At 38.4% G+C, this 16,933-nt stretch overlaps 1 protein-coding gene across 1 annotated transcript in view; it reads right to left on the reverse strand.

Moving 5' to 3' along the window:
• Positions 1–203: 203 nt before the first annotated feature.
• Positions 204–16,933, reverse strand: part of LOC140237237 (transportin-1-like) — a 64,131-nt gene continuing 47,401 nt past the window's right edge. The window contains exons 15-23 of the mRNA XM_072317180.1: positions 16,328–16,483; positions 13,676–13,763; positions 12,198–12,296; positions 11,386–11,481; positions 9,801–9,876; positions 6,930–7,029; positions 6,109–6,183; positions 2,157–2,296; positions 204–1,184 (exon numbers count right to left, since the gene is read on the reverse strand). Coding sequence (XP_072173281.1) covers positions 2,189–2,296; positions 6,109–6,183; positions 6,930–7,029; positions 9,801–9,876; positions 11,386–11,481; positions 12,198–12,296; positions 13,676–13,763; positions 16,328–16,483 — 798 coding nt within the window. The 3' untranslated portion in view covers positions 204–1,184; positions 2,157–2,188. The remainder of the gene's footprint in view (positions 1,185–2,156; positions 2,297–6,108; positions 6,184–6,929; positions 7,030–9,800; positions 9,877–11,385; positions 11,482–12,197; positions 12,297–13,675; positions 13,764–16,327; positions 16,484–16,933) is intronic.

Here is a 16,933-nt window from a genome sequence, read left to right on the forward strand (position 1 = left end):
ACGAACTTGCAAGCGACTATATGAAATATGGAATATGAATGGCTGTACTCCAGTAACCCACTTTAAATGTAATAAATTCATGAAACGCAGATATGATACATGAGAGTATGCATGAGATGAAACTATATATCACTTCTTTTCTTCCACGTCTTAAAAAAAAAGACAAGATATAATTATCACTGCAACACTCATAAATCCTGTAACTTCGTAAAATCCTATAAATCAAATTATCTTTCTTTCACAAGGATATGAATTTTCTTCTACACGTAACATTGTGTGCGCTTTATTCGCGAGTAAACGGTTTTCATCATGAGTGAAAGTGAACCAGTATAGCAGCTACTGCAAACTGATTCATCAACATTGGAACTAATTTGTTTCATCATACCGAGATCAGTAACTCCATTTGCCACAGACAGAACTAAGTCTACTGGTAAACCGAAACCACGATTTTTGCACTTACACATAAGAATTTTCGGAGCATGTTAAATATCATGGCCACGTGCTAATCTTAGCGCTACGTTCGGTCTTGCATTCTTTGCTCCTTACACAAAATTAAATCCACGTGTTGGTTACATTCAAGCACTCTTGTTTATGAACAACACAGTTGTCTAAAGTTTGTGCAAGTCACTTGTATACTCGGTAACCCTAGCAGGCTAACATACACAGATACTGGTATTGTGCTAAGAATCTACAAACTGCATGAATACTACTCGATACGGATGGATGTCACAGGCAAACGAGAAATCATCACTGCGATTTCAGAATTTCGAAACCCTCTCTATTCCGCAACAACACCTTTCACGCTCTTCCTAGGGTCGTCTCGTCCTTACTCACATCTCCCCTCTGAATATTCAGTGGAGGAACTGTAATCTTTATGGCGACATGAAAAAAACAAAAGCACATGATGAAGAAGAAAAAAAAAAGAGCCCAGACTTGTCACGCCTTTCTGCCGCCATCTTTTCCATCTGACCTGCCGGGGGGGATTCCCCAGTCCCGCGACCCTTGACCCCTCCCTCTTTAGTGCCGTACAACCTGCAGGTCCCCTTGCTGCTCTGGGTGTGGTAGCTGCTTGTTGTGCCCCTTCCCTGGCCCACCTGTGCGTTGACCTGCCAGCCCCCATTGCTGCACCCCTCCCGATGCCCCTCGGCCGTTGGAATGGAGACTTGCCGAGGCCAGTTGATTCCCTGTATAATGGGGGGGGGGGGGGGGGGCACAGCAAACAAACATAAAACATTTGCACAACCATCTTTGATTTACAAGAAAGACACAATAACTCTATGAGGGACTTAATGCCTGGTTAATACTGAATAGATATCTCAAGGAATACTCTTGGAGATAAACATCTCTTGAACAAAACTTGTCATATTTATCTGCAATTATAAATTTACTATAGTAAAAAGGTCCACTCACTTTGACTCATCCTAGAATTCAACCCCTTGTACCATCCTATCACAAAACTTCAATACACCAATGCTTGCATCTAAAATGTCTGCTGCCTAAGTGAACCATTATCACTACACAAAAAACAGAAAACCCTCTCACACTTCAAAAAAACAGAACAGTTGTGTGCAAATGATTTTCACTGACATTCACATCTGAGGCAAATCAAACCAAGAGAAAGACACAAAAGATAAAATGACCAATGCATAAAAGTAAACATAAATACAATAGACACTTCCTAGTGATCATAAATCTGGGCCAAAGCAGAGGTATCTCCATTATTTTAGGAAATGATTTTGCTAAGAGTAGAATTTGCAAAAGATGCATGAAGCATGCAGTCTTTGCTACTACATAGGCAATATATTTGCGAGGCTCATATTTTCACCAAGTCTGGAAGTCAGGTGCTATTTGCAAATTTAACAGCACGCCAAATTATTAACTCTGATCTTGACATGCAAGTGACGTGCAGGCATGCATTTCCCTGTTCACAACTGTCGCAAATTTGACCACTCCTGAAATTTTTTGGAAGTCCCGATTCGCGACAGAATAAACAAGCTACATATACGCCGTATGCTCTGCTTCTTGAACCAATGCCTTTTGTAGCGTCAATTGTTTGTTTGCGGTTGACCTGCCCGATCTAAAATAAAAAAAGAAGCTCTCATCACCCAAGAGAGCATGCGTGAAGTGGTTGTCTGCTTGTAGACATGTTGCCTTACCTATCTACCGACACAAAGCCCCAGAGTGCCGGCTAGAGATTGTACTGCATCGCCAGCCGCTGCCGGAGTGGTGGGGGAAACTGGGCGGAGAACGGCTGCCACTGCTCCTCACCAACCTGGTTCTTAAACCCATGGAGGATCTTGGGGAGAGCAGGAGAAAACAAGCTAAATGTCACAAATTTGGAACACAGCTTTAACGCTACGGAAAATGGTAAATAGTAATAATAATAATCACCACTGAGCTTCTATAGTAAATCAATGTTCCCTATGTACTTTACAATAATGCTATCCGCTTTACACACACATTATCACAAAAGCATATATAATATATACATATTACATTAACCCATCCACGTCTCATCCCACAAAAAACGTGGGAAGCATTATTTATGACCAAAAGAGGGCGTCCTCAGACCTCAGGCTTGGCCAGGAGCTGTAGAATAATTTTAGCCAATCACAGAGATCCTTACTGGGACTCAGAAAAATAATTTATGCAAAGAAACCTATTTTAGAATGTCTCTTATTGGCCAAAACACCTGCCAGGGGTTCGAGCCTGCTGAGAAACTAATCAATATTCATGTTTACAGCGCGCATGCATCTTTGTTGCCCCAGCAACTGCAGTGATTCCTTACGCGCGGTATCGTGATATCGATCTCCTCATAGAGTGCTTGACGATATCTGATTACACGAGCTCTTGATCCTTGTGTGTACGGTGTGTACGTACGTACGTGTGTGTGTGTTGAATTCCATTTACGTTAGTGAGTGTGGGTAACTCCGCAAGGTTTCCCGTCCATTTCTCTCTCTTTTCTCTCTTTTGCTTTCGTATCATTCTATATCTTTTATTCTCAGAGTACAGTCGTACTTCTGAGAGTGTTTTGTTCATTTTTCTCAGTGACTATCTTGTTTGCAACAATTTAGAGGTGAGTTTTTGTCCTAGTGTTTGTTGAGTTTTTGGATTGAACACGATGTAGCTTATCTACGTGTGTGAGAGAACATCGTAGTTTGTGTGGTACCCACTCGTTTGTTTCCGTGTAAGCATTTTTACCGTAAACTGTCTTCATCGTTCGTCTTCCAAGCATCGTGTTTTCACCCTAGTTTTCCTCATCGTAGTTTTTTACCTCGATTTTTTTTGCGGTGCAAGATGTTCTGTGTATTTTTTCTACGGTAAAATGCCATCGTTGATGATCTTCGTGTATTCTTTACTAGTTTTTCACCTCCGTTTCATTTTTATGTCTAACGTAGCGTAGTTACAACTATGTTTAGAGCTAGTTAGCTAGGTCTGCGATGTCTGTATCGTTTGCTGATGTGTTTTGTGAGCTGAGAGTGACTATGATGGGAGTGATATTCACGGTTTTGCTGTGGTGGAGGTGATGGAAAGATGCAATTTATTTCGTGTAACCATGCATGACGTTGATGATGGCGAGTAAAACTACGACAATGACGAGAGCGACACTGAAGTCAAGAAACGGGGCTGATGCTCGCTCGTGCACGGGAGTGGTCTAGAGACCTGCATTATTTATAATTTTTTTTTTTTCTTATTCACTCGGGTATCTAGTGCTACAAACCCAAAATTCGTGTCTCTGAAGAAACTCAACCAAAAGCTTGACAACAAGTTTGCATCAGGTCTATTCTGTAGTAAATATTAGATCTAGATTCTAGGCCTAAATGGCGATGCTAATTTAGTTTTCATTTAGAACTCGACGAAATCCATTTTCTTTGCTCATTTTTCAACTGATAAATTATTTAGAACTGTACTAAATTTCTGATGTACTGCATTCACCATTAGTGTAATAAAGAACCTGCTGATCAGGTGTTTTATTCTATCCTTTTCATTTCCTCCCTATCCTTTTGGTTTCCTTCCTGTCACTTTCTTCATTGACCCTGGATGGAAAAAAAAATCCCATCTTGCCATGTAAAGACAGAACACATACCATCATGAAATATCATGACATTGAAATAATAATGAAAAATATATAAGCGACCAAAATACTTGTTTGTGAAAATAAATAACAAATGAAAGGTGATTTCTTATGGAGCAGTTCTTTCAAATGTCAAACAGCTTCGATAATGAAGCAAGTGAAATCTGAAAACTATCCTGGCAACAAGTTGATATTGATAGGGAATTCTAACGAAAACTGTCACACCATTTGATGTTTGAATTTGTCTTTTTTATTGGATGAGGTTATAAAACTATAAATGCCACCGATAAAATAACAATCCTCTCAATTTGAACAAGAGCAGTAGGGTGGTAGACTGGTACGACTCCGTAAACAACTGATTATATATGCATCGTATCCATGGGCAACTGCGGGATAACTGCAAGAAGGCGCAGGAAATTAGACTTGAGTCAAGAACGATTATTTATTATTATTTTTTTTTATTCAAACTATTATTTTTTTTCTTGGACTGGAAAAAAGTCAAAATATTTCATATTACGCTTCTAAAATATATATGAATATCTGAAGTCTTTTTATCGTGATTTTATGAAGAATTAGAATTATTTTAAAAAATATAAATACTAGACGGGCTGAACAAGGAAGTCTAATTTCACCCCAAGAATTTGCAGCACACCGCATCTCGGGTGCATTCCTAGCGTTCTTGCCGCACTCTCACCTACTAGCTAGCTAGTTGCCATGTGCAAGCCAGTCACAGTGCATGTTCACCGCGCACAGTACACACGTTGTAGTCAGTTCACCGATCTCATTCCTGATCTCGTGCGTGTAGAAAATTCTCCCAAAACTAAGCCAGACATGATTTTGGAACATACATTACAGTGTCAAGACCTTTTCAGTGGACTTTGAATTCGCTGTTTGTCTGTTTTAGCTCTTGAATGTACGACTTCGAACGTCCGATTTGTTTTTTACCATACCACGTGGAGCTCGCTGCGTGTTTTTTCAGCCCCATGCTTCTCCACACACGTCATCACATACACACAAGCCATCGCGCGATCGAAGTTTGAGCGATAGCGATAACATGTGCGGAGCAGACATGCGGATTTCAGCACAGGGTAAATGAGTAGTTGAACGTATCACGATTGTAAAACAAATCTTTTTCTATGTCTCTGCAAATTTGAATTAGGTTATCTCAGCATAGATAGATTATGATACATTACAAAATAGATTAGCCATAGCAAGAACTTGCGTACATGAGCGTTATTAGATAACGTTGCAAAATAAAAACCCCGTCATTGAATGGAATGTTCCAGAGCTATCTCTGGGGGCTCGAGGACACTATGGACACGTCTATTCGCAAGTGGGTAAGATGTGATTACAGATGGCTTGAAATGAAGAGGATTTATGAATGAAATACACAGAAACAATATTTTTTTCATAATTCCTGCACAGTTTATTATTTCTTTTCATAAAATCCATATAAACTAGTGCTGCATTGAGTCAAGTAAGTGCATATTAGCACGAGTGTACACGCATCATCCCTCCTGCCTAGTGGGAATGACACAGGCAGTTTTTCAATGACGTATGAATGCTCTTCGCGTGTAGATCGCGCCGTAGGGAAGATCGCGCCCAAGTTCATGGCCAACTTACTAGGCAGGCACGATTTTACAGATTACACAGAGGCCCGTACGTGGATGGGTTAAAGAACCCACCAATATTGGAAAACCCACCAATATGAACTGCTACTCACGATAATATATTTACTGAAGCTTTGACTTTTATTTCAGAGGAAAATGAAAGACAAGTTGAAAAGAGCAGATGTTACACCAGTGCGCTGTTAAGAATAGAAAAGGCTACTTGACGACAGCCAAATCATACTTCAATGTTTTATCACTAACAAGGATACGAATCTGCCACATCTGGCCTACTTTATCTACAATTTTGTGTCGTCAGCTCTTCATCTTTATAAGTCTTCAGACGGAATTGCCGACTTTAACCTTAATGTTCACACTGGCCATCCTGAGAAATTTTAGTCCTGCAAAATACAAAATGCTCTTTACCTTCGCAAACATCTCTTTTAGATTCGGTTTGGGGTTCTGCCACGACGCCACTGCATCACAGAAAAAGATGAAATCCTGCAGACAAGAATGACATGAATGGATAGACACAAAGCTATGTTAAAATACAGTTAATTTCATGGAGTCTAATCTGCAATTTACAACTTTCCTGAACAGGGCAACAAAACTTTCTCATTTAGCCAGATAGTGTTCCAGGGCCCTGTTTCATAAAGCTGTTTGTAAAGTTATGCACAACTTTACGAACATCTTGAATATGGCAAAGCCCAGTGGGTTTCCTAATCATTGTTAATTTCAATGGCTAAAGTTGAAATTTGCAGATGATAATGATTATGCTTACATGTTAAGACATGTTTTTGTGGAAAGTGTGTTTTTGCCCCAATGTAGATGAAATATTGACATACAGTCGCGCTTTGTTAAAACGTAAGAAAAAAAAAAAGGCACACATATTGGCACTTCATATTCCAGTCCTTCATAAAGTCATGCATAACTTTATGAACAGCTTTTTGAAACAGGACATAGGTCTGATATCAACGATTTTACACTCATGGAGAAGAGCTCCAGAGACTGACATGAACCTGCAATAATCCAGTTTTCTGAGGCTCTTCTTCTCGCCATGACTCTTATATTCTGCAGGTATCTCCAACAGCATAATAATATCTATCCAACAGGCAACTTGCAGTGCGAGTTCTTGACTGTGTGCTGATCCAAAAAAGAAAAAGGTCAATGTACCACCGTCAAAGGACAACTGACTATACCAAATCCTTGATCCTAGTTATGATAGAAATCTGGATGTCTGTTCTCACCTGTACGACGCCTGACGGGTTGATGGCAATCATGGCACAGATACCTCGGAATGCAGAGTCCTTCTCTTCGTTGTCACGGATATTCCGTAGCGACGTACACCTATCGCAAAAAGACGCAAAAAGAGAAACTACTTTAGGTGAAAGCACACAAGGAAAAGTAACAGCTTCATCTTCCCTTGTGTGGCGACTAGCAAAGAGCATGAATCGTATAAACATAAGTATTTAGGGTCTTCTTACATAGCACTATGTGATAGTTTACAGTGTTGTATTTCCCTGAATGAAGGAAGAGCATATGTATTAAACTGTCTCAAAGCAACCACGAAGAAGTATGATGTTAATAAGAACTTGTATTGATAACAAAATCACTAGCTGACAGTATTCTACTCTCTCCACCCTTTACTTACCATACATTTATTAAGCAAATTTCACCGAAAACACACATCTGATGAATCATCAGCAATGGAAGGAAAGAGAAAAATGAATAGCACTTTCTCACAACATGCCATCAATTTGAGGTCAAAATGTCACCATCCCACAAGTCTGAAGCATGGGTAAAAATATTGAATGCATCTTTCGCAAGTCTGTGGGCAAACAAGGATTGTTCTGCAACATGTTTTGACTTCTGGATTTTCATTCTTCCAAAAAAAAAAAAAAACTTTAGGAATAGAAGAGTCAATATCTGAATGGTACTCAAATCATGTAGCATTTGTTTTTCCTGGAGGCACTTAAACTTAAACCTTAAGAACACTAAAGCTCCATTCAAGCTGTGGAAAATTAATACATTTCGTATTTGCAGATAGGCCAGCTTGCTTCATTTTGCTGAAAATAAGATGGGTAAAAACCTTTGGATTTGTCACTCCTGTTAACCACAAAACTAAGACCAAGGGAGCCTCTTAAAGTATTAAGAGTAGTTGTAAATTCATAAAGTCGATTTGCAATTGTCTACAGGGGATAAACAAGTTGCTGTGGTTGATGGGAAGCAGACAAGAGACAGGCTTGTCAAACAACTATCCACAAAACTTCATTTACATTATCAACAAAATTGAAGCAAAATTTCAGTGTGTGTTTGTGTGTGTGTTTTAAATCCAGAGGACATTCCACAAACATAATCACATCCTTCACACGACATAACAAGTGCTGCACACAATGCATGCATGCTTCTCTTGCAGACACACAAATACATTCACCACGAAGCAATGATGAGGTCTCAAAAAAAGTACCGCCCACGAAGGGAGGAAATCCAAGATCAAATATGAATAACACTCAATGATGAAAGGAATGTAAACACACAATATTCCCATATCTTTTCTCTTGGTAAGACATATAATTTGCAATTTATACAGAAGTCATGTGACTACAACATTTCCAATCATTCAATTCCTCCCCCTAAACAAGCTCTTCATGTAAATAACATAAACACACACACACCCTTAAATCCACAAACACTCAACAAACAAGCACTGAACTTTCATCAAGCATGCCATTCAACTTATTTCTAACTGACCAGTCCCACTTTAGGTTGCAAATGAAAAGTCAACGACAGGCATTCACAATAAAACAATGTGTCCACTATAAACACATTAAAACTGATCACAAGTTATTTCTCTGCTATCACAGTAATATCTCAAATGTGCAAGATGCTTTCAGAGCAACCAATCTGCAATCACTTATACATAGGATGAAGTTCACTTCCTGTGACTGCTAAATCAATTTACTGAAATTCTAAATCTCCATATCAATAACATACCAAATTTTATCATGTCAAAGAGTGTTTGAGCTTTTCAAAGGATTATTATGGAAAACGATGGTTTGACATCGTATCAATTTCCAGAAAACTGCATAAGCGTTCTTTTTCATTTCTTAAGAATGTATTTACAAATCGGAGGATGAAAGTTTAATTAGAATTGCTCACAAAATCCAAATCATATAATCATCACCTTGCAGTAATTGAAGTTAACCAGAACAGTTGGCTATTTTGCACAAAGAATGGATCATTACAGTATAGCTGTTGTAATAAGGCCATGTCAAAACTCATGGAAGCATCTAAGAGCCTCTGGTAACAGACCAAAAATATGTTTTTCCTCGCTTCATCTGGTGGAAGAGGTGACATGTCTTTAAAAACATAACAGAAAGATGCCTCGCACACAACTGAAATAACATAAGGGTTAAAACTTGACAATAAAATGGCAATTTCCATACAAACAGAGAAAGTTTTTCAACTGACATTACAATCACATAATCTTCATCATGCCATATCGATTCTCAAAAGGTTTGCTATACTGGACAACTCTTTACCCCTCAATCTTAAATAGCCATTATAACTTTCATTTCATTGGTGAAATTTGAGCAAAAAATAAGCCTTATTGACTGTTGTCACAGAAACTGCTTTTTAAAACCCTCATTAAACCCATCAGGTCCCAGGGGAATTTTGCTGCAGAAATTGTCATCATCATCATCAAATTGGCAACATCAATTCATAGGATGCACAAGTCAGAAAAGCAATCTCCAAAACTTTGCTAAATATGACAAACAGGATCACTAATTAGTTGAAACGCGTTGCCAATTTAAGAATCAATTATAAACTTAACAAGTTTTCATTTTGAAAATGCCGATTCCCACACAATTGTATATGAACAATAAGGGAGACAAATGAAGGGAAATTTTTACTCCACCTCATAAAACACTGATGATAAGTAGTGACAATTATGAAGACAAAATACAGCACCAAGCTGGACAAGTGTGAATCCCGGGACTTGAGGAGTTAAAGTTAAATTTCCCTTTGATCCTTTTTTTTTTTTTTTTTTCCGTTTCTTTCATCTACTCTGTGTTAGATATCAAACAAGGAACAAGAACCAAAAGATGAGTACACACCACTGTCGAATAAACTGCGGAAGCATGGGGGCCACAGCAGCGGGGCATACCAAGCCAAGCCGGCCTATCGTGATAGCTATCGGACATTGTGATTGGACGAAGACATCACAGGAAACGCACAGACGACCAACCAGCACGAGGGAGAGAAAAGAGAAGAATGATGGAAGGGAAGGGGACAAAAAAAGGTTACAAAAAATGAAAATAAAAGTATATTACAAACGAATGTCCAAATGAGAAAAAAAAAAGATATTAGGATCATGATTCAGTGATGCTGATCTGATGTAGAAGGACTATAAAATATGCCATATTTATGGTTAGGATTTTGTTTTTTTTTTTCAGTGGCTGTCATGGATAATTTTCCCTGAATTAAAATCAATTTAAAGAGAGAGAATTGAAAATATGAAAAGGGAAACTCAGTCGGCTGATGGGTTGAAAGAAAACAAAAATGATTTAAATGTCAGTCATCATCTTTTTTTTTTTTCTTTTAGTACAATCTTCTGGACTTCAAAAACATGCTGCCACAAGATACCAGACACATAGATATCTATCACAGCTCTCGTTTACAGACAAAATATGACCATATACTTCCACTAGAAATAATACCAAAAAAAGAGAAGCAAATTTCAAATACAGGGAGACATTCGATACCAAGTCGTGTCAGTGGATGAAACTTAGATCAGACATGTACACACTGAGTTCCACAAGACCCATTCCGACAGTGCAAAAAAAATTGCAAAACGAATCTCAGAAAAAAAAAAAGAGGTAAAAAAACAGAACGATCAAGATCAGCTACATTCTATATCTTATAAAACGATTGAAATGCAAATTGAAACAGCCATCATGATCATGCAGTGAAAACATGAAAATTTGCACAAAATATGAAATGCACAATACCATTATTTCTACACATAATCAAGGCTACAATATATGCAATATACCACATCTTCTTGACACCTACCAAGAGGAGTAACACATTTTCTACCAACACTGACGCGGATGTGTTCAAAATTTGAGGTAATCGCGTCAGCATGCTCATCTCGATATTAAGGGAAAGTCTGATTTTGATGATTGTGGATCCGTTTTCATTTCAGTAAGATGACTTTGACGATAAAAGTTTGAAGAGTTACATCCACACCCAACAAAGTATATGACGACTGCACCACATGACTACAAATACTGTGTCCCTCATCGAAGTATCATATCATGGACACCCCTGCATATCAATGGATCGGTCCCATGACGTCACACACAGATTTTTGATTCCTTACACAGAGTGAACACCAAATATGAGACAATGTGGATGGGACTTTGTCAAGACTTTTTCACTGCGTAAACACCCAATCTTTGCATGAAATACACATACTTATACGGGGGAGAGAAAAAAAATGAGGGATTTTTTGGCAATTATTTGTTGGTAGAAAGTAATACTGATAAAATATCAGGGGTTAATACTGAATACTGGTAATAATGACTATGAAAGGGTCTTCCCAGTCTGTAATATTTCTAAATCTAGGGTCTGGAAATTAAATCACGTAACATACAAACTGAATGCTAAATCTCTAGCTAGAGACTAGGTTTTGCTTACCGGTGTTTTCTAGGAGTGTCTTGGGTGTGTTTGGTCGGTTAATGATCTCAGTCAGCTGGGTGAGGACCTCGGGGATGAAAGACTCCATGGCTGCACCTGAAATGCAGTTTCATAGGGGTCAGGGGTCAGATTGGCAAATCTAATGGAAAACCAAGATTGCTCCGATGAGCTTTCTAGTCATTTGACCTCCACAACAGTTGCATATCTAATTCGGGGTCATATTTTCAAGTTTGTACATTCAGAACTTGCTGCAACATAATAAAGTGATTCAAACTCATTCTCCACTACAGCATACTGTGTTTGATGGAAGAAATCTTGCTTTTGTTTAAGAGTACTGCTGAGTCACAGAAGTTGCAAACACAAACCATCATTTCACGATATGTAACTGTACTTTACAAGGGAAGACAGAGAATTACATAATTAAAACATCCAACACATACATTTCCATGAAATCTGTTATCATTTTGACAAAATTGGAGTAAAAGAAAAAAAAAAGGTGACCTATTCATTTGATGTCAGCAAAATTCAAAACTCTGAAATGAGAAGGCCTAAACTCGTGTGTTTCCAGATAATCTAGACTTTATCAGATTTCAAGTTGAAATTCAAATGCGGGTTAACCTCTCCACTCTCCGTCTTATGTGACGTAAGTCATAATCGGTAGATACAAAGCTGGAAGGGACTTCAAATCATGGCTCCCGTGGTTGCTGAATCATACATTTTTTCAATGCTTCTTTAGCGGTCATGTAAAACACAAATCAATTCAAATCAATTCAAATCAAATCAAATTGATCAAGTTTCGAATGAACCCTCACCCATTTGGATGGAGATCTCTCCGATGGCCCATGTGGCGTTGTTACACACCGAGATGAACTCTGGGTTCAGGTTCTGGCTCAGAATTGGCAGGAAATCGTCTGCTCGCAGAAAAGAAATAAAACAAATCCGAGCACATTTTGGATGCAGTCAGAAATCATGTGACAGGACCTGCATCAGAATCTTTCAAACTGTCCTCCTGAAATCTAAACCTCTTAATACTGTATACGCCATATATTTAGCGAGTCAAATCTTTTGCGAATCTGGACTTCCCGATGATTTCGCGAGTGGTTAAATTTGAGATTGTGAAGTACAGTACTGGAATGGAGGAATGTATGTATGCACTTCACAATCATGTCGGAACCAATAGCACCCGACTCGCGAAATTCATGAAAATGAAAATCTTGCAAAATATTCAGCGTATACAGTAGTCTCTAAACTCAAACTTTTCTCCATACTTATCACTAGGACTAACTGCAAGTTTTCGACTATACAGCAAACACTACTTCTTCTGCTGTGCAAACAACAACTTTGGATTAGAATAAAAATATGTCAACCCTGACTCAACATCTAGGCCACAGCATGATTCCAACATCAGTAATGTTTGCCATAATTTCAAATGAAGTTTATGTTGTGGCTGATCAATCTTTCAAAATTATTTCTAATATTCATCCCTTCTTCAATATCTTTTGCAACGAAACAGAAAAACTGTTACTACTATAATTCATCACATCACAAATTGACTTTGCAGTCCCTGAAACTATTCTTACTATCATTCCTCTGAGGGATTGGTGTTAATTCCTTCTTAAAAATATTATCTTTGTTGCCTTCAATTCTTTGCCTGGAAGGAGTAACCACGAGACATTTTAGCAGTTTACACATAGACTATGGCTGAGCGACAACCAAGTGACAATGAAGCAACCAGGACTATACTGACACAGAAAATAAAATCGGTCTTCACTCTACTACCTATGAGGTGCTATTGTATTCACTGTGTCAAGTCATGCTGATTCCATGAAACTTTTCTGGTTTGGTCCCACCTATGCACTTGCATGTCACATTGTACAAAGGCAAGGCCTTGATAACATTTTTAAGTTAATAATAAATAAGCAGTCAAAATGTATTCTGTGCAAGGAAGTGGTCTAGGTTGTTTATGTCATTTAACACCAGAAAGACAAAAACTTTAGTATTTCAAAACTTACGACATCCAGCTAAAAGGGGGCTGGGTGAGAGAGGCAGTTTGGGTAAACCACTCTGCTTTGGTTATTAAAGGAAGTCTCCTGGTAAGAATTGAAATTGTGAATTGGCAATCGTTCATAAGGAGTGAAAACTTTGGAGCACAAGTCATTTTAGAGACCATTTTCTGCTCATTATATCTTCCTAACATTGTATACCATATATCTGACTGCGTAATTGTACATGTGTACTAAGTCCTGTATATATGTATGGATGTTGAAGCAGACAAATGACCGAAACTTACTGATACAGGGTTTGACGAGCTCGAAGCAGGCTTTCGTCAGATCTCCCAGAAGGGCAAAGGAGCTCTGCCTAACCTCTGGCATCTTGTCCTGATGAATGGAGAAGTGCAGAAGAAAAAATATGGATGTTTAAATGGTTGCCTTTTTTCTAAACTTCGCAAGTATTGCACAAATATGTATTATCACCTACTAGAAAAAATTCAACATTATTTCAGATATGATAAAAATCATACTTTAAAAAAAAAATCACATGAACTTTAATATGCACACCTCCCTCTAGTTTATTTACAAGAAGAAAAAAAACTAGAAATGTCGCTATGGCGACTGATGCCTCCGCCATAATGCATGATTCTCCCAATAGGCGTATAGTACAATGTCTTCACAATGTGTGATCCATGACAGTTTCACATAACTGCCAAATATTGAAATGACATGTTTGTCAGAAATGTCTTGAACTGGGTTTGCTATAACTTTCTAAGAGTGCAGGTACACATATTTGGGGAATTTTGGGGAAGTTTATGCATTGAGTAATTTCCAAGGTATGAAGAAAGAGTGTGATGATGGTACAAAATAGATTTTTTTTTTTGGTTTTGTTTGTTTGTTTGTTTTGGTTTTTTTTTTTTTTTTGGGGGGGGGGGGGGCATTGAAACCTGGCCTTTGACCCTTAACCTTTGACCTTCTGGCTGGAAATTTCCTGGAGAATCTCCATTAGGTAATGCATGTATTAACCCTATTCTAACTGGGCTATTTGAGACCAAGTTTTTACTGGGGGGGGGGGGGTCAATTTGACCCCCCCTTCAGATCTCGGCCGCCGATCGCGCGATCGCCGCAAAATTTTGCCTGAACATAGAGCCGGATGTCAACTACAAGATTACATGGTCATACAATAGAAAAATGTTGATTTCATATTTTTTAATAAATTAATTATGCAAATTAACGCATGAAATCATATTTTCACCTATAACTCCATCAAAAAGACTGAAGGATTATTAAATTTTTGTGTCAGAGTTCCTCAAGACACATCAAACAATTTTCTTGTAAAAAAATAGTGCAATCAAAATCATTTTCTTTGTTTTTTATTGTTTTGTTAATTTCTTATGTATTTTATTGTTTTTTCGATCTTTTGTTTTCTATTGTTTTTTGCCAAAATTTGTTGGAGGCACTTTTTCAAGCTTATCTACATTAGAATTGATTTATTTCAATGGTTAAAAGTTGAAATAATCTAATTTATATCAATTAAACAAAAAAACACAGTTTGCATTGGATTTGCACACAAAATCATGAATTTGAGCGGTTTTCGGGTTGACATGCATATGCAAAACATTGCATAACTTCAGAACGGTGTACCCAGACGTCGCAAATTTGATCTCAAAATATGCGGGAGACTTCAATGAAAAAAGTCATGAAACGACGCGGCAAAATCTCTGCGCGTTGCGGAATCGCGGCCCGAAACGTCGAGGGGGGGGTCAATTTGACCCCCCCCCCAGTTAGAATAGGGTTAAGTTTTGAAACTAATAATACAAGCATTGCATATACTAGTATATGAGGGAAATATTAAAATTTTGAGGAGTTGACCTTGACCTTTGACCCCTGACTATTGACCCATTACCCCTAAATTCCCTAGATAATCCCTGCCAGACAGTACATGCATATGTACCAAATTCCACGAAGATACATTGAACCATTTGCAAGAAAAGTGATATTGCAACATTTTCACCTAACCTTTGACCTTTTGACCTTTGACCTTATGACATGAAACTCTCTCTGGAGAATCTTTACGCAGTAGTACATGTCCACACCAAGTTTCAAGAAAATACCTTTGGGCATTGCATAGATATGGGGGAAATTGCAACATTTGTAGCATTTGACCTTGACCTTTTGACCTTTGACCTCTTGCCACTGTCACTAAAATCTACTCAACTAATTGTCCCATCATACATCATCCTTGGACCAAGTTTGGTGAAAGCTGCTTCATCCAGTTTTGAGTTATCACGTAAACAGATAAATTTTAGGATTTGACCTTGATCTTTGACCTTTGACCTCTGTCCGATTTCACTGAAAAACTAATCAAGTAATTGTCCCATCATACATCATCCTCCAACAAAGTTTGGTGAAATTTGCTCCATCCAGTCTTGAGTTATCGCGTAAACGGATACAATTTCATGATTTGACCTTGACCTTTGACCATTAGCCGATTTCACCCAAAATCTAATCAAATAATTGCCCCATCATACTTCATACTTGGACCAAGTTTGGTAAAATTCCAGTAAATATTACTCAAGTTATCGCGTAAACGAAAGCGGACGGACGTACGGACGTACGGACGTACGGACGGACGGACGGACAACCCGAAAACATAATGCCTCCGGCACCACTTCGTGGCGGAGGCATAAAAATCATAAAACAGAACCAATATAAAACTCTCCATTTTTTCCCCATTCTTGTCACTGCTAAGTTATGTGACTACGGAAGATGTTACGCATATATAGAAGATATCAATGTCTTGAAATGCAAAGTTACCCCTAAGGTTGTTGACAGGTAATGGTGCACGATAGCCAGCATACACGCACAACCACAGAACACCACCAAACAAGCTATAAAGGGAGAGCAGAGTTCAGATAAGTTAAAAAAAAAAAAAAAAAGTCTAGTCTTACCTGCATGCACTGGTAGAGAAGTACCATGATGTTGCTATTTGCGACATGCTGTGCTATGTGGCCCTCCAGACCCTCAGCTAGTCCACTCAGCAAGTCCAGGGCAACAATCATGAAGTCCTTGTCGGGCGGCTCGATCTCTGGGTTCGAGTTTGAAGCCTGTCACATAAAACACAAAGAATTTCAGTAGTGTTAAGAGTTTCCTCTACAGAACTCTTAGATGGAAGCATTTTTCTTCTAGAATCCCTGCCTTAAATAGATCCTTACCTGATCTAGCTGCATGCGAGGGATCTCATCCATAAATTGGAATGAATTTGCCTCACTAAAATTTCGACCAACCACGTCACCGTATTCCTTGCATTCTCCAATACATCTCCTGAAGTCTATAGACCATCTTCTAGTCGTGGACAAAAACAGCAAATTTTCTGCACGTAATGTAGCATTATGACAATGATACATTCACCATGTGAGGTGTCATCTTTTAAGAACAAACTAACAAAGTTTTTTAGACCCTCAAAGTACCAATGTGAAGATGCTGGTAACAGCCTCCATTGATAGATCCAATAATCACTTTCTCCCACGGAAATTAGAGCGTTTGAACGTCCTTGG

This window comes from Diadema setosum, chromosome 13 (genome assembly GCF_964275005.1).
Source record: "Diadema setosum chromosome 13, eeDiaSeto1, whole genome shotgun sequence".
Taxonomy (NCBI): Eukaryota; Metazoa; Echinodermata; class Echinoidea; order Diadematoida; family Diadematidae; genus Diadema; species Diadema setosum.